This window comes from Zingiber officinale, chromosome 6B (assembly GCF_018446385.1).
Source record: "Zingiber officinale cultivar Zhangliang chromosome 6B, Zo_v1.1, whole genome shotgun sequence".
Taxonomy (NCBI): Eukaryota; Viridiplantae; Streptophyta; class Magnoliopsida; order Zingiberales; family Zingiberaceae; genus Zingiber; species Zingiber officinale.
In genome coordinates, this window is record NC_055996.1 from 123,729,968 (window position 1) to 123,748,969 (window position 19,002).

General features: G+C 38.3%; 1 protein-coding gene across 2 annotated transcripts; it reads left to right on the forward strand.

Moving 5' to 3' along the window:
• Positions 1–4,321: 4,321 nt before the first annotated feature.
• Positions 4,322–11,954, forward strand: LOC121989344 (protein HOMOLOG OF MAMMALIAN LYST-INTERACTING PROTEIN 5-like). Of its 2 annotated transcripts, none has more exons than XM_042543329.1 (8): positions 4,322–4,992; positions 5,261–5,436; positions 5,540–5,640; positions 10,056–10,165; positions 10,288–10,363; positions 10,455–10,595; positions 10,743–10,814; positions 10,913–11,954. In XM_042543329.1, exons 2-8 carry the CDS (start codon positions 5,334–5,336, stop codon positions 11,708–11,710), a joined length of 1,401 nt encoding a protein of 466 aa, XP_042399263.1. In that variant the 5' UTR covers positions 4,322–4,992; positions 5,261–5,333; the 3' UTR covers positions 11,711–11,954. The 2 variants fall into 2 exon arrangements, with proteins under 2 accessions (XP_042399263.1, XP_042399264.1); XM_042543330.1 differs by having other exon boundaries at positions 4,322–4,975.
• The last annotated feature ends 7,048 nt before the right edge of the window (positions 11,955–19,002 follow it).

Below are 19,002 nucleotides of genomic sequence, written 5' to 3' on the forward strand. Positions count from 1 at the left end.
ACCTAGGGTTCACTCCCCTAGGATATCAACCAACTTTTCGCTTAGAGTTCACTCCTCTAAGGGACCCTCGCCTCTTTCATTCAAGAACACTATTCCACCCACATGGCTCTATCTAGACCATGGCTCGGATACCAATTGTTAAGTCATAGTGAGCTATAAGAGGAAGGGGGTGAATAGCTCAAATTGCTTCGTCGTTGAGATTGGGCAGCGGAAACATTTAAGCAACACAAGCACAATGCTAACTCAGATGATTTTATTTGGTATTCACCTTCTTGAGGCAACTAATCCAAGGGTCCACTCCTAGCTATCTTCTTTCACTAAATCTTCTCATTCTCTAACCAAATCTAAAGGTGAAGAAATCTTCTTATAGCAAGATTACATTGGCTTACAAAGTTCCGTAAATAAAATAGTAACAAGAGAGAAGAAAAGAAGATATTACAAGTTTTGGCTTAATTCTTCTTCTCTGAACTCTATTGAAATGCTCGACTGGGTTTCATTTGATTTTCCTAGGAATGACCCGAGTGTTGGTGCAGGAAGCACTAGATGATTGAACTTATGTTTTGATAATGGTAAATGAGTTCAAAGTTAAGTCGTCTTGTTATCTAACAAGTGTGACTGAGCTTGCGAGAAAATCCTAAGTTATCTTAGGCAAAAGTCCTAGTGGATTCTAGGCAGGTGAAAAATCTTAGTTACGGTTAGACAATAAAGTCCTGGTCCGAGGGATTAGGCGAAGCCTTAGCGGGTTGAGTACTTTGGGCGAAATTTTAGAGTCGAGGACTCTAGGTGAAAATTCCAGAGGTCGCGGATACCGGGTTAAAGTCTGGACGGGTCGTGAAGTGAGCGTTCAGCATGAAGACCTGAAGTCTCGGACGCTAAGCAAAAGTCCAGTCGGTCTGGAGGACCGGTTTGGTAAAAGGTAACTCTCCTGAGAGGAGTAGCTGAGAACGCGTTCCCTGTTGAGGAAACAGTAGGCGTCTATTTGACCTAAGGTTTTCAAGAAATCCAAAAGTCAGTACCGGACAGTCTTGAGACTGTCAAAAGTTATCTTTTATATTGTTTTACTATTTGCTATTATTCTAACTCTATTTTGCAGAAGACTAACACTTTTGCAGGGTTAGATTCGGCCTTTATCGGTCCACCAAACATCCGAATCAATCGACTGAATGTCCTGATCGGTCGACCGAACCTCCAAGAAAATAAATCAGATAAAGCAGTGACTTGATCTGATTCGACCGTGGGATAGGTTGATCGAACATTGGGTTCAGTCGATCGAACCGAGAATAAGTGCGACTTGATCTGACTAAGTTAATTAGGCCAGATAAGCCAAGGAACGTCAAGGGTTTGGTCAACCGATTGACGAGATTAGTTGATTGAACGAAGATTCTTTCTGGAGAGGCGGCATCTGGACAGAAAGCCAAGTGGGTTCATTAGGTTCGGTCGAAACTAGGGGATCAGCCGACGATCCAAGTCGAGTCAAACCTGATCCCAAGATCAGTGGATCTGGATTATGCCTAATTCAGCTATATAAGGAGGGCTCGACCAGCTGCTTTATATACCGAATTCAGAATAATCTTCTTACGTGCGTGCTGCTCCGAGACGACTCAACTACGTTCAATCGCTTCTCTGATAATCAACGAACATCTTCTTTATCCTTTATTGTTGGTATTGTTTTGTTTAAAGTTACTTGTACTACAACTATAAATTCCTTTGTAACTTTTGACTAATTAGTGATTGTCCATCGAAAGTACTCTCACGTGCGGGCCTTAGAGTAGGAGTCGTCACAGGCTCTGAACTAAGTAAATTCTTGATGTTTGCGTTGTCTATCTTTGTTTTCCGCTGCGTATTTACTCAAAATGAACGAATTAGCCATGAGCGCTATTCACCCCCTCTAGCGCTTTACTATCCTACAGAAACCTCACCACAAAACTTACTAAGACCTCTTGGATTACACAAGCACTTGAGGACTAGTAGACTACTAATTAAACTTTAACCAAGTCCAATTTCGTCGCCTTGGCCAGTCATCCCAAGCTCCTTCTTATAAAGCTTGGAAGAAAACAACCCTGCTGTTTTACCGTTACCAGTCGACTGGTCCTTGCACCAGGTGACTGGTGCCATCCCAACCGCTCTCTCAACGGCTCTCTATCAGTCGATTGGTCCATAGACCAGTCGACTGATCCCAGCCATTTTGGGCACAGAAGCTCTCTGTGCTCACCCCAATCGACTAATTCCAGTACCAATCGACTGGTACAATCTTAAATCTAGGGTTCCCTTTCCTGAGTATATTTCTCTCGCACTCGGACCCTCACAACTCACTTGACTCTTCTTTTTCGTAGCTTTAACCTCTTGCCTTCAAGCTTACTTCCTTTAGCTCTCGTCCCTCGAATGCATCCAAGCCCACGACTCATCCCAATGTCATCCTTCGCGTATGCCTCGAAGTACGCTTCTGTTGGCTCTTGTCCTTGCCACCTTGTCCACGGTCCCTCGGATGCTCCATCCTTCATTAGACCCGAAGACATCAAGCTGAGTCGTATATGTATCCTACAAACCTGCACACTCGCATACACATATCAAATATGAGGGTAATCCTAACTTAAACCCTTTGCCCAAACACTAAAATACATGGTCGCACGGACCATTGGAATTGCTCCAACACATTCATCCACCAAAGTTCAAGGGGGACTTCGCCATATAGAAGAATAAAATGAAGGTATTTTTTAAAATTGATTTTGAAATTTTATTAACAATCAAATATGGTTTTGTAACACCCAAAAATCAGCATGGTGACCAAAATAAAGAGCACTTGTGGAGTAAGAAGGAGCAAACAGACTTCGTGGTAAACGCAAAAGCAGAGTTTCATATGTTGAATGTACTACCACCACAAGAAGTCAACGGGGCCGGTGCTTATGAATCAACCAAAGAACTCTGGCAGAAGTTTCTGGACTTATACGAAGGAACCTTGATGGCCAAACTTGCAAGAAGATATCTTCTTCGGAACTAACTCAACAACCTCTGACTTGAAGAAGGAGAAACAGTTGCTCAGCTACACGCCATACTCAAAGAACTGATCACTGGAATCACCAACCTCGGAGAGATGGTAACAAATCAAGATTCTCTCCAATACACTCTCAATGCCTTTTCAAGAACCCTAGACTTAATATCCATAGTAGATTCTTTTTATATCTCTAATGATCTTGAGGTAAATACCTTAGAAAGTCTATTTTCAACTTTAGAATTACATGAAATTCAATATACATGCCTAAGAAATAAAAAGGAGCAAACTCATAACCTAACTTTCAAAGCTAAGAAGATCAAGCAAGAATCAGACTTCTCACTCGACACAGATTAAGAAGCGTATATGGTAAGAAAAATCCAAGAGGCAAAAGAAAGATTAGATGCTACAACTATGATGAAGAGTGGTACATCAATGATGACTGCCCAAAGATGAAAAGGAAGGAGAAAAACAAAGGGTCAAACAAATCGAAGCACAAGAATTTGAAGGTAATATGGGACGAGTCATTATCAAAGTCTGAACTAGAGGAGTATACCATATTAGCACTAATGGTAAGTCACCAAGAGGAAAGCATCAATGAAGGGGGAGCTACGTCTGAAGAAAGCAACAATGAAGAGGAAGAATCCAACTTCAGATCCGATCCGGTAAGTAAGGTGTATCTTCTACCTCCTGATTAGTTATATTCTAGTATAACTTTAATGTCTAAACGAATGTGCAAACTCAAGTATAAGAATAATAAATTGAAAAAGAAAAATATAAATTTGAAAACTATCTTAGCCAAAGCATATTGATAACGTGAATTTTGATGCATTATTTTGGCTCTTATACTTAATATGTTTTACCTTCTTGTATGTTTAATTTCACATTTATATTATGTTTTACGAGTAGGAACCTATTCTAGACTTAATTGTAAATTTTCTACAATTGTGAAATTTAATCTCATATTTTTATTTTGATTTTATAGGAAATTCAAAGACCCATGAATTAGGGTTGGATCGGATCGAACATGACTTGATTTGGAGGTCAAATGAAGAAGATCAAGTTAAATTAATATGAACCATTGATCCAAGACTAAAGATATCTTGTTCCTTCATTCAGATCTAAACCATCCAGTCCTCCATCCAGATTTGAAATTATGTGGACCGTCAGATCTAAAGAGCATATCAACCTTAATTTAATCTCAAGAGATCCTAACCGCTCATCTCACAATTGGACGTTCAGATCTTCACCCATCTCCCTCGTAAAGATGGACGGATCAGATCAATGGAGGAAAACTCCTTATTTCCTTTCATTCACGCGGAGGAACACTATTCTAAATTTCTAATTCGGCTCGGCAGTGTGTTCTTCGCATTTTCTTCTCCCGACGCCGCAGCCCCCAATTCTCTTCCGCGATTTCTCCAACGGCGACGGACGGCGACGACTCCGAAAACCTCGGCGAGCAGCAACATCCTCATCCTAGGGTCATCTCCGGCGGAGTGGTTCTGCTCCACGCGGCGAGGCTCCATTCAATTTGCTCCAGGCGGCGGTGGTTTTATCTCAGATCTAGGGTTTTCGCCGGAGTGATTCTGCTCCGGCGATTCCCTTCTATCTTCTTCCCTACCTCAGAAATTCCTCTGCCAACGGCGTTCCGAAAGCAGAAGATTCCAAGGAGGAAGCCGACTGTGCCCTTCTTCTCCGGCTGTTCTTTCTTCCTCTCCATTCCTACATCTGAAGATTTCTTTTCCGACGGTGTTGCGAACACAAGGAATTCAATAGAGGAAGAGGACCGCAGAGCAGTGAGCACCTTCTTCTCAATTCCAGCTGGTCGTTTCTTCTTCTTCTCCGGCGAGTTTCCTCTCTTTCCAACACTGAGCTCTGCGGAGGGATTCTCCTGTAGACGGCGTTGCGAAAGCAGGAGTATATCCAGAGATTTCAGTGTGTTCAGTCCTTTTCCGGCAGAAGCAAGCTCAATTCCAGCTGCTTGCGGTGTGGTTGCGCTGTTGGTAGTTATTTTATAATTATTTAGAATATAAGAAATTTTAATTAGTTAAAGGGTGGAGAGGGAGATTGATGGATTTTTTTTTTAAAGTAAAAATTTAAAAATAAAGATTATTTTTAAAAAAAATCATTTAGAAATGATACTCGGATTTTTTTAATTACAAACTTTGCCTATTTAGGGAGGTGATAATTGTCACCTGGGGAAGCTTTGGGCCTTCTTTTCTTCCTTCCCGTCGAAGGAAGCCTGACTTGTTCTTCGTTGGTTATCTGCAGAGAGAAGCGCCGATCCTCACACCCGAAGGAGTCATCTCGGACGGGGAGAAACGCAGAAGGAGATACCTGTTTGATGTCCGGTATGGGGAGCGAGGGTGAGCCGGCGAAGCTCCTCCTGCCCTACCTCCAAAGGGCCGACGAGCTCCAGAAGCACGAACCGCTCGTCGCCTATTACTGTACTTCGATAGACTTCTCTTTTACTTTTTCTGGGAGCAATTCTCATCGCTTCTAACCCTAGGTTTGCCCCTCTTTTACTTTTAATCGATGGGTTTGTTGCAGGTCGATTGTATGCGATGGAGCGAGGACTGAAGATCCCACAGAAGGACCGCACGACGACCACCAATTCCCTTCTGCTTTCCCTCATGAAGCAACTTGAGAAGGTACTTATTTATACTTCTTTCGATCTTTCTGCTTGAATTATGATCGTATAAAGCTTGTTAGTGATGCCTGTTGGTTATCCTGAAAAGCGTTTGTTCTTATGTTGAAATTCGGGATTTTGATTGTCTGAGGAAGATGGAAGAATTTCACTGAATGCTATATATTTTTTTTCTCTCATCTTGTCGCGCTGATCAATCACTCCTTCAATTCTATAAGAAAAATGGGTTGTCCTTTAGGAACCTTTGGAGACTTTCGATCTATGATTTTCATCATTGTGAATCCCAGAATTGACTCTCACGATCTTTTTCAGTTAGAAAAAACTAGTAAGAGTTAATCAAATTACTATAATACTTACTCTATCCCTGTTTATACTTACGCTTTGGACCATACCCAAGGACCAAAGTTTGAGAAAAGTAGGCTTACCTTCTTTGGCTGTGAACAAAATTCATCAGTAGAATAAGAATTTCCAATTTTTTGTTGATCAGGCAACACTAGAATTTGAACTAGGGATAATGGAGTTATTGGTCCCTACATTACCGCTTTGCTTTGCTATGTCTCCAAATTCATCCAAATTTAAAAAGGATTTTGATCATTGAATAAAAATTTAGTGCAAATTGGAACTGTTATTATTTTTAATTAGTAAAATTTCGTCAATTTGTATCTCAATTGTTGCCTTACCTTGCTGGCATCATGAGAAGTTTTGATCCATGACTAATTGATACCAATCTTTTTATATTTCAATTCAATTACAATAATATACATGATATGTGTATATATAAACCCACATAGCCAAAACAAAAACTATTACATATATATTGGGACAAGTCTTTTTTATGTGTGTATCCCATATCGTTTTAGGGAATTGTTGTGCTTTTTATTTTTTATTTTATCTTCTATAAATCAATAAAGATTTTATTTCATTTTGAATCCATTTATTCTCTTGGTACCCAATTAATGGGATCTTATCATCATAATAATAGATAGAAGTTTGGTAAATTTTAATATTTTATATAAGACTCTATAAATGTAAGTGAGGAAATTTTATAGGAATATTTTATAAATTCATTTCTGTTCATACCTATTGTGAATTTGATCATGTGTTGAAAATGTCCATTCCGTTGTCTCATTTCTGTTCATTCCTATGAAATACGTTTATTGGGTTGGCTAAAATTTCTTATGATTAAGTAGGCAAAATGTACGTTCCATCATTGTGAAATTGCTCCATTTGGTTTGATCAATATGAGCTAAGATTTTTTGATAAAGGGTATACTTAAATTTATGATGCTCTAGAATGATGAAATGAGGGAATGTCTAAAATACCTTAATTTAGTCATATATAATTTGAGACATTTTGTAGACTGGTTAATGAGGGCTTGATTGAAGAATTTAGTAAGTTTTGAAAATTGAAGACACAAATCAAGATATTGAATTTAAATTGATTGTAGAACTATATCAATTGATAGTTCCCTCGATAAACAAAAGCCTAGATTAACTAAAAAAATGCTATGTATAATCACTTATATATTCTTCTGAATTATAAGTGCCCGTGGAATTAATTTGCAAAGCAAGTTGAGATATGCAAGAGAAAATATTTTTTATTAGAAAAATTCTTATAATGAATTCCCTGGAACTAAATGGAATGATGATTTGAAATATCATTCTATGCATTAGTTAGTATTGTTGAAACACATAAATGACAACTGGTGCACGAATCGTATGTCAATGTGGGCTCCCGGGAAGGGTCGGATCATATTGGGTCTATTGTCGAAACGTATCATTATGGCAAATTATCAAAATCCAATACTAATCAACATAGGCAATTTCTATATATCAAACGTGCAGATGAGTTTATTGTAGTTTGTTTCACTAAATTTTCCATTATTATTTAATTATTGCAAAATTATTTTTACAAGTCAATAAGTTAAATGGAAGAAGATTGAAGTAGAATTTATATGAATATTTCAATAAAAATTGAAGAAATAATAATTTTAATTCAATTCAATTCAATTAGTTCTAATTGATATAGTCCTACTGAAAATAAGTAAAAAATCTAAGTGAAAAAGATTACAATGGGTAAAACTTCTCTAATTTATCTCGACATGCGTTAATACATGACAAAACATGTAGAGTACCAACATAGTATAATCTGACAAAATTAAATTCAATTTCCTATCAAATTGTTATAAACATACTTTTTTAATAAATAAACAAAGTGAAAAGGCATTAAAGGAATATAGCTCATCTTACCATACTTTAATGTATATGCCAAGGTGTGTTGACTGTTAGCACAACGTAGTGCCATTAATGATTGAGATCAAAACTTCAACATGAAATGATACTTTAAATCTGTCCCTCCTCTTGTTGTATAGCTTCCTTCTTTTTCTTTTTCTTCATCTCCTTCCTCCCTTCCTCCCTTCATCTCTAATTCGTTAGTAACACCATATGTTAACACTCTACTATCTACTAAAATTGTTCAAGTTAAAACTAAAACTCCAACATTACTGGAGATTTTAAACTTGTAATAAAAAATTATGATCAATCAAATATTACAAAGTCTTGGTGTTTACTGTTGTTCAACATAAGACCTTAATGGAATTTTTGTCTTTACTTACATCATAATATTGAATTGGGGGATGGGTAGGAAAATCAATATTAGAGATAGGGATATGGAACCATGTGAGTTAGAAAACAACCATACAAGTTTATAACCTCTAATTTTTCTCCTCAATATATATTAAGCAGGACACACAATCAATTTAGTATATCTGAAAGTCAATTTTCTTATACTACAATTAACAGTGATTGGTTCCATATGATTCTTTAAAGAATTTGTGATCATCTAGGAAGACTTCAATCTCAACCGGGCTATAAGGAAGCAATATAACAAGTTATTTCTTCTCTTTTCCTTCTCTATTCATATCCTCTCCCTTGTCACTCTTATCACACTATACATCTCTATCTATCTATATCCTCTTGGCTTCTCTTTCTCTACTAGTGATCATGATTCCTTATCCTCAATGATTGTAACAATTGGTATTAGAGCTAACTATGAGATATGATTTTCAGAGTTCCCAAATAGTTGATAAAAGATTTTGCACAAGGATATATTGAGTAAAAAAGATGATTTCAGAGATTAGAACACTGATCAAAATGAAAGTCATTTTAGCTGTCCCACAAGTGATGGGTTACGAAGAGAATTACAGTGGTAGTGTTTACCCTCCTTCCTTGTTACAAGTACCAACTGTCCTTCCTTCCTATGCATCCCTATTTTGCAATGAGGCAATAATGCTAATTTTTTTCTGCTCATATCACCCATCTTTTTTCTCTGCCTCTTTATCTCCTGCTGTTGTTTTATCTTTCTCCTTCCTCTACTACCACCCATGGTTCCTTATTCTTGATGATTGACTGATTGTAATAAAACACTCTTATTTCATTTCATGTGGTATTGATATGTTTCTCATAAATTTGGCACCACACCAGTATGCCATCTTCTATCTTCTCTTTATCTTGGACTTAGGCATAATGGTGCTATATATCTTCAAATACTGTCTCGCATGTTTCTACTTTATGTGGAAGGATATAATATGCAATGAAACTGAACTAAAAGGTTAAAATCACAAAACAATTGAGAGTTTGTGACTTTACAAATTACATGAAAATCTACAGCTTTATGGCCTACAATTTATGACCTTTGGGATAAGAATGTTGAGATGGGTGCTTCATTTACTAGAAGAAACAAGTACAAAGGATGTATTCAGACAAAAATAGAGATAGTATTGGAGATGAAATAGGAAGAACCATGAATATTGCTGTTGACATCAGAGACTGAGAAGGGAAAATGTAGAAATGAGATCTATAATGCATTATTTGAAAAGATAATAGATCAAACAAGATTAACATCTGGGTATTTGTGATGGAACTTGTTAAGATGTCAAAGTACATAAGCTAACATATATAATGTACATCAAATATATTACTGTTCTTATTACTATAATAAAGCAAATATTATCTTTTTGTTGGATCTAGATCTGCTTGTGCACTTTGCAGTTTAATTTAGCATTGATTTCTTGAGTTTTCATATTGATGACGATAAGAATTATCGTTTGAACATTGTTGAGTATTATTGGAGAGAAATGCCACCTCATAGTTTTGTCTTATTAATCTTTGCTGTCTATCATTATATATATATATACATTTATATATAATTGAGGACTAGGGAGAGAAATGTGCATAATACTGTAAAATTGTAAGATCCAACTTATCTGGTGACTCCTAACTGACAATTAATAATTTACTTTTACAATCATGTTTTTCTAATATCTGAAGAGAATCACCATTGAATTTCGTTTTAATACTCTTTTTATATTTTGGATGATAATTTGCTTCATTTTGATTCAGATTCTGTGATTTTGCACAGGACAAAAAGTCATTGCAATTAGGGCCTGAGGACAACCTTTATGTGGAGGGTTTTGCATCAAATCTTTTTGCAAAGGCAGATAAGCAAGATCGTGCTGGTCGTGCAGATCTGTATGTGAAGGAACATGTTTCTTTATCATTTTCTTATCTATCTATGCATATCTATTAAGACATTTCACTGGTTTTTCTTAGTCTCACAATGGTTGGGAAATTAAGTACTAGTAATATTACAGGAATACTGCAAAAACTTTTTATGCTGCAAGTATCTTTTTTGAGATACTATTTCAATTTGGTGAACTTCAGCCTGAAGTAAGTTTTGCACTTTGCCATTTTATAAAGAACTATTTTTTTGGTTCAATATGAGCAAGCAGACTAATTCTGATCATACTCTACTTTCCAGATTGAGCAAAAACAGAAGTATGCAGTTTGGAAAGCTGCAGATATAAGGAAAGCTCTTAAAGAAGGCCGGAAACCTGAACCAGGTCCTCCAGGCGGTGATCCTGATCAATCAATTTCCTCAGGCCTCTCGAGCTACACTTATGTATGCTCTATCACCTGTATTTCATAGCCAAATAAAAAAAATACAGAATGTTTCCTTTTTATGAACCATAACATAATGTTGTGGGGAGGCTTTTCTTTTGCTTGGGTGGCCTAATAGTGTCATCCTTTTTTTTTTATCTTTTGTCAGGGCATACAACCAAGCGATGGATTGCCATCTAGTCAGCAATTTGACAATGCATTGCCTCAGCATATTCACAAGGTCAATTTGAATGTGTAATTTGTGCATCGCTTGCTACATATTTCTTGCCACAGAATTGTTGAACCTCATCTATTTTGTTTTTTTCTTTTCCTGCACAGAATTCAGGAGGAAGTGAGCATTTTGTGGATAATTATAGAAATGCTGATTTACCCCCTAAGAATGCTGGTGAGCCACAGGGTTTTAGTCAGGCACCATCCTCGTACCCAGGTCATGAATATCCTAATGATATTCACCATGTTCAACCAACTAGCCAGCCTGAGTATCCTGATTATCCTAAAAAATATGAGCATCACTCCTATGGAAACGAGTACCAACACATCCCTCAAAATTCGGAAGAAAATCTAAACCCTACTTTTTCATATCCCAATTTTCAGTCTTATCCAAGCTTCCATGATAGCACCTTCCCTGCGGCCCCTACTCATCAGTCTTCTTACAACCATGACCACGATAGCACCTTCCCTTCTGCTCCTACTCATCAGCCTTCGTACAACCATGATCACGATGCTACCTTCCCTTCTCCTCCGACTCATCAGCCTTCGTACAACCATGATCACGATGCTACCTTCCCTTCTCCTCCGACTCATCAGCCTACTTACAACCGCCCCCAAGATCCTGCAGTTTACTCTCACCAATCTGCTCCTGTTCAACATTATGCACCACCTGTGCAGTACACTTCTAGCAGTGACCACCTCAATCATGGGGTACAAACTGTTCCATCCTCTGAGAGGTACAAGTACGATAGCAATTATGAACCATCTGCTGCGAAAATTGCGGAAGCTCACAAAGCAGCAAGGTTTGCAGTTGGAGCACTTGCATTTGATGACGTGACTGTTGCAGTGGATCACCTGCGTCGATCGCTTGAACTTTTGACCAATCCTTCGGCTGAAACTCATTAGTTTGTGTCTGTTAGGGTTGCTTATACTAAGATCTCGGTACTGTTCTGATTGTTGCTTCGTTTGCTACTTGAGATCTTTTGCCACCTCTTCATATTTCCTGCCCTTTTATATGTGTGAAATGGCTTTTTAAATACCATAACGGCTTCTGAAATAGTATTATTAAATCTGGCTATATGCCCGTGTATTTAATCTGACATATTGTGGGATTGGCTGCAATCTATACGTCTTGTACTTTTGTTTTCTAGAAGCAGATGGCTATGGCCAAATTACTAATTTGATGATATCTCAATTCTCCAAAAGGACGCCATTCTTCCAGTAGTTCTAAGACAATCGGCACATGTGCTAAACGATGGGCAAAGTATCAAAACCCTCTAATTATCGAAACTACCACACTGTTTGAACTGAGCATATCGGATTCTTCCCTGGGGTGCTTTGTTTTCAGCTTTTCTTTTATTTATTTCTCTTTGGACTAATTTTTTTTGACTAAGCCGGCTGATTTAACTAAGTCGGTTAGTCGTGATTATTGATTCCCTCTTGCCTTTGCAACTCAAAGGCCCATTTTTAACTCAAAAATTCTTTCATGTAGGTGTTCTTAGATGCTCTCTTGCTCGGTTACTTTTGTTTATGATCTTTGAAGCTTTTTTGATATCTCGAATGGTGTCGTTTACTTGTAGTCGCAACCCTTTTTTCTTGAACACCTTTCAAGATACTTGGATGAGCATGATGGAGGAAGTGCTCTTTTGAGTCAGAATTAAAATTTAAATCCCAATCTACAAACCCAAAGTTAAGTTATATAACTTGGCAACCCGAGTCGCTTGAAAATTGCAGGATTTTGTAGTATCAAAATCAATGGAGCTATTCAATAGGCTTAGCTAATATCTTCTAAGCTAATAATATCACTACGTTCAAGGTTGAAATCATTTATGTTGAAACATTTCAAGCGTGCTTCTACGAACAATTCCACATATCTCAACATTGTTTACTGTAGAATGGATTTTGAGATCATCCATTTGATCATGTGGCAAAAGGTGAAATCGTTCTCTCCCAATACCTCCGTCGTACCTGACCCCAGATCATTACGAGGGAAGTAAATCATGATAACCGAGAGGACAAGTGGTGGTGGGGTGAGTTGCACAGGACCCGAAGATTTACACCCTACAATCCTACGATTTGACCCCACAATCATAGTAGATGGGTTGATTGCCACATGCCACATGGGTTGGTTGAAAACCTCCATAGCCAATACATTGTTTGTATTTGTAATTATATTAATGTGAACATTTTGTCAAGTTAATCTATGTAATTAATAATTTTTATAATATTATCGATCATTCAAGACCACGAAGTTTTCACAAAAGAAAAGCATTAGGCAAAAATAAAATTAATTAGTATGTTTTCCCAAAAATATAAAAGGAGTTTTATCCCTACAATATTAAAATGACGCCCTACTTAGATTGCTCTGCAAGAAATAATCTAACTTCAACTTCACATCTAAGTAAATTTATATAGTAATTTGGTCGAAATAATAATAATAATAATAAAAGTGATGAATATTGTTAATTATAGTTTTTTTAAAAAATCTATATGAACTATAAATTTAAAAAATATTAAAAATATTTTTAAAAAGATATAAATAAATTATATAATAGTTTTGGTTAAATTATTTTTGTATTTAAATTTTAAATCTGAATATATAGATGCACTCTAACTAAGAGATCATCAAGTTCGTTTATATTATCAAATTGATGGAATGAGTTAAAAATAATTATGTAATAGTTTAGTAGTTTATATTACTTTTTTATATTCAAAATTTGAATATGAATATAGATACAATTTATGAGACCATTGGAGTCCAATCATTTTTGAGTCATTTAATCACCATACAAACATAGTTGGACTCCAATAGTTTCTTATAGTACATCTATTTTTCATATACAAATTCGGAGCATAAAATGAAAGTGTAATAATTTTGATTAGTGTCATTCCTGAGATTTCGATGACCTAAATCGAACTTCAATAAAAAGGATCCTTTAAATCGTCTTTCTATTATATTAACTTAAAAAAAATCAAACCTACACTTTAAAATATGATACTTCTTTCAACGTGCGATCAAAAAGGTGAATTATCGATGCTTACAATTATATTGTAATTGTAGCGGCTGTTCAGATGCTAAGTTTGAGGAAATTATACCGTTTAATATGATAAGAATATCAAGAAATATTTTTGCAAAATGTTAATCAAAATTTTTAGCATTCAACATGAAAAATATCAAAAATAATTATATGGATTAAAATGATTAATATCAGACATAATCAAATTTATTTAGAAAAATAAATTTAATTTGGTGAGGAATTAAGAAGGAAATATAGAGATTTATATAAATTTATAAAAAATTTTGGATTTTGTTTTTGAGAATTTTAAAGTGAATGGTTAGATTTTATGGGGATAAATAGATTATGTTTTTTTTTTTTTTTTTGTCTAAAGCCTGTTTTGAACAGGAGTTAGATTAATATTAAACGTAGGTTTATTAAATGATTTCCTCCGTCGTTGCCTCTCTCACACACGGCGCTGTGCTGTGCGCTCACCATGATGCGATGTGCTCGACCGCCGCCGCCTTCTCGCGGACCAACAACAACCTCCAATGTCCTCAAGTGGAGCTCCGGCAACCCACTCTCACCCCTTCTAATCTCCTGTCGGGCCAACATCCAGGTTTCTCTCAGCAATCAAGAGCAACGTACCTCCTGTAGTCGAGGCTTGTTGTTGCTATACTGGCCGTTGTCTGCTTTGGAGACTGTTAGATTATATATTTATTTGTTTATAGCTGTTAGGGCAATTTGGACTTTTTTTTTTTTTTTTTTTTTTTTTTTAGAATTTAGGGTTTTTTTAACTTAACTATATAAGAACTTATACTCTGTATCAATTTTAAAATCCAATAATATGATTAGTTTTTTTTTTTTCTTAATTTCTACATGGTATCAGAGCGGTTCTCTTTATTTGACCTAATTTTTTCTATCGCTCTCTGTTATTGCTTCTTATTGCCGCTGCCGTCTCCTATTACTGCTATTGATTTCAGTGTCGACATCTATTTTCTGTCCTGCTGCTGTTGATTTCAGCGTCGACATCTATTTTCCGTCTATTTCGGCGCCGATGTCCTGTCCTACCGATTTCGGCGCCAACATTATTTTCTGGATTTTGGCGCTGATGCTATTTTCTGCCGATTTCGACACTGACGTCCTGTGTTGTCAATTTCGGCGCCGATGCTCTTTTCTACCGATTCGGTGCCGAAGCCCTATGTTGCTGATTTTGGCATTAACATCCTTTTTTACTGATTTTGACACTGATGCCCTGTGCTACTGATTTCTATATTTGACATCCTTTTCTGCCTCAGATTCTTTGTGTGACCATGGGCCGTTCTGACATCAATTTTTGCGGATTATACAAATGTGTATCCTTACAATTTGGTTATTCTGAGAATTATTTGTTCTGTCATCATATTGTAATATCCCGGTTCTGAGATTCTGATTAAGTATGGCTTAAAAGGTTAGATGGTACTATCCATATCATCAAGGTGCACCTTCCTTTTCGGAAGCCCAAACTTAAGAACTCCAAAGTTAAGCGTGCTTGGCTTGGAGAAATCTGAGGATGGGTGACCTCTTGGGAAGTTTTCCAGGGTGCGTGCGAGTGAGGACAAAGCACGCTGAAAGGATCTCCGGTGGTCTGTGGAGCTAGTCGTCAACCTGATGGGCAATTCTGGTGGCGTTCTCGGTTCGGTCCGGGTGGGGGCCGGTCGGGCCGGGGCGTTTATAGATGGTATCAGGGTCGACCTCGCGACCGTGAGTGCGCCTGTGGTAGGAGCACCCAGGGCACCATCCCGGTTCTGAGATTCTGATTAAGTATGGCTTAAAAGGTTAGATGGTACTATCCATATCATCAAGGTGTAAATTGTCACGCCCCAGAGGAGTCCCTGTCCGAGAAAATTTCAGCAGCATCTCCCCTGTACGGTGGACAATCTGGAACTTTTCTACATCTCACAAATACCTCAGCCACAGGCGGCTGGAATAATAACAACAAAATAAAACATCACCACGCAGTTATATATAATCTATTCAGCCTCTGGCTGTCACAACCACGCAGTTAAGATAATTAAACAGTAAAAAATAATACTCTGACTCGAAATCCACTCTACTCCACTACACTCGTAAAGCTCAAATCCGACGAACTCACCTCTTCTGCCATCCAGGCAGGCATGTAGTAGAATAAAATCCAAATCCAAATCCATCGCAATAATAAAATCCATACAATATCCATAAGCAGAATAATCCAAAACATATCATGTTCAAAACAGTCTAGAACAGAAAAGAAACCAAAGAAAACCAAACATATCCTCGAGGTCTGCAGGGACCAGCACAGTGGGGGACTAGCGACTGGAACTCCCTCCTGACAGCATCAACCTGAAAATAACAACAATGGAGGCGGGGTGAGTCCAACACTCAGCAGGTACAGTTGATATGCAAAGTAAAGAAATAACACCTAGCACTAATCATGCGTACAGTCTCCTGATAAAGATAAAGGTAAATGCAAACCGAAGAAGACAGGAGATAATCTGTACTAACCAGGACCCGGTATAAGGACAAACAGTCTGAAAGGTATAGAAGACCTGTATGCATGTCAAACAAGGTATCCAAGCAATGTGCAGCATATAAGTGCAACAAACACAAACACAAACAATAAATGCATCATGCATATGATGCCAATGTCATGGTCACCCCTGACGCCAGTCAGCCGACTCACAACAACAGTGGGACCGAGTTGGTAGGGCTGTGACGACCGTGCACTCTGCATCACTACTCCTGATGAGTGACCGAGTGGACGGGATGCTATCGGAGTACATACGTACTCCTACCCCAAATCATAAATGGGGGAGCGCCATGCTCTCATCTCCCGGTACACTGTGACGGGGAGGGATCTCTAACGTGCTACACGCTGCGTCACACTACCCATGAGCGGACCAACGGAGCACCGGAAGAGCCAAACTGACGTGCTACCACGCTGTGTCCCGCTACCCATGAGCGTCACAACGGAGCACCGAACAGTGATGAAACTGGCAAAGTGCTCGACAATAGAGGAGCAATCAATCACTCAGCATGCAATCATGCGAATGGTGCATGTCACTAAACATGGTAATATACTAAACCAATCTCTGGACATATCATAATGTGCACCAAAGCGAATGAATCATATCAAGGTATCTGATCATATAATGTATCAAACCTAGGTCCTGACATGGTAAAATATGGTTATATCACTACCCATGAGCATGTGGAATCAGGTACATATCCATACAAGATGTAAACAAACAATCAATCAACATGTAGCATGTATTGGGCAGTGATTAACCGAAACAAGTAAGAAACACAATTAATGCATCTTGTTAATTTAATTACTAAGCATATCAAAGACAATAAGTCAAAAGTACCCGCCTCCGATAAGAAAAGTCCAATCTGGAATAGATCCCTCGTCGAGACACCGTCTCGAATCAAAGTCTTGTACCAATCAATATATATATTTTTATTTAGCTAAAATTCATAAGAATTTAAATAGCTAAATAAAATCCACGAGACTAAATTAGGGAAAACCCTAATCCACATAATCATTTGCCTACCTAAATTAAATCTAACAATTGACTAAGGTTAATTGTCTTAACCCTAATCGTTCCATTAGATTAATTTTAAACTAACCCAATCTACAACAAGGATCCATTACCCTAATTCAAATCTACACATGATCATGTAATCAAAGCCCTACACAATACCTCAATTCGTATGTATCACTGTTGATCCAAAAATCAAAGATGTTGGCTGTCGAAACAAGATCAGAGCCGCTGCTGGGGATCACAAAGTTACTGCCCAAACAACACATGTTATGCTAATACACTGCATCAACATCTCAAGATTACAAGATGAATCAAATTGAAGCCCAACATTTCATACCTAAATCCCAAGCTCCTGTTGATGCTCAACTGATCAGAAAACCAATTTAGCCGCAGCAGATTAAAACCCTATTCTGCCATATAAACCAAATCCAAAACACTTATCAATTCCTCCACAATAAAATCTGAGAACAGAACCACAACCTAATTCCAATCACAGTTAGGGTACAGAGCCTAAGACCTGTGATGAAATGAACCTGTGGCCGGCGGCAGTGCAAGGGCACAGCTTCAGCAGGGCTCGGCTAGGGCACAGCGTCGGCAGTGCTTGAACATGGAGGAAAAGGAAGAAGAAGACCCAAATCCAAAAGCCTCGGCTTACAAATAGGGCAGAGGATCGGCAGTGGAGACGGCTAGGGCATCGGCGATCGAAGTAAGCGTCGGGCAGTGAAGCTAGGGCATGGGGCGGTCGGCGGTATGCGAGTACAGGGGGAAGAGAAGACACTCAATCGTCGGCTCTCTATTCCCTGGCGTCGTCGGCGTCGGGTAGAGGAGAGGAAGGCGTCGGGAAGGAGTGGCAGCGACGCGGCTAAGGATCGGCTCCGGCGCTCGTTCTAGGGCACGGCTGGGCAGAAGTGTTGCCGGAACTTGGGAGAAGAGAAGAAGAGGTGGAGGAACTGCTGTGGCCGGCGGTTAGGGCAAAGATTGCGACGGGGAGAGAAGAGGGGCGCGCGGGTGGCTCGGCAGGGAAGAAACGGCGACAAAAGAAAATGAAAAGAAATAAAGGAAATAAAAGGAAAAGGATATATATAAATATAATCTTTTCCTCGCTTAAATCGGGTAGCCTAAACAGGCTTTTTCCCGGCCCCGTTCTCGTCCCCGTTAACCCGTCCATACGAGCTCCGAAAAATTCCCGGAAAATTTCCAAAATTTCCGGAAAATTCCCTTATTAATATTCGCCTATTTTCCGGTATTTTACATTCTCCCCCACTAATAAAAATTTGGTCCCCAAATTTCGTTATCTACCATCAGCAAGTACTAACAACAGACAGAAAGTATAAATGCTGAACGGTAAACTAAATCACATACCTCAAGTGAAAGATGGGGATATCGAGCTCGGATAGTATCCTCGAGCTCCCAAGTAGCCTCCTCATCCGAATGATGCTGCCATCCGACTTTAACTAGCCGGATAGTCTTGTTCCGCAACTGACGCTCTTTCCGGTCAAGAATCCGTACCGGAACCTTCTCATAAGTGACGCTAGGCTGTACTGAAACTGAGATATCTGTCAGCACATGTGTCGGTTCGGGTACGTATCTCCTCGGCATAGATACGAGGAATACATCGTGCCCTCCTGCCAAGGACGGT

Coding starts and splice junctions, on each gene's coding strand:
- LOC121989344 (XM_042543329.1), top strand. CDS start 5,334: ATGTCCGGTATGGGGAGCGAGGGTGAGCCGGCGAAGCTCCTCCTGCCC. Junction 5,641..10,055: donor TCATGAAGCAACTTGAGAAG/GTACTTATTTAT, acceptor GATTTTGCACAG/GACAAAAAGTCATTGCAATT. Junction 10,364..10,454: donor TTGGTGAACTTCAGCCTGAA/GTAAGTTTTGCA, acceptor TCTACTTTCCAG/ATTGAGCAAAAACAGAAGTA.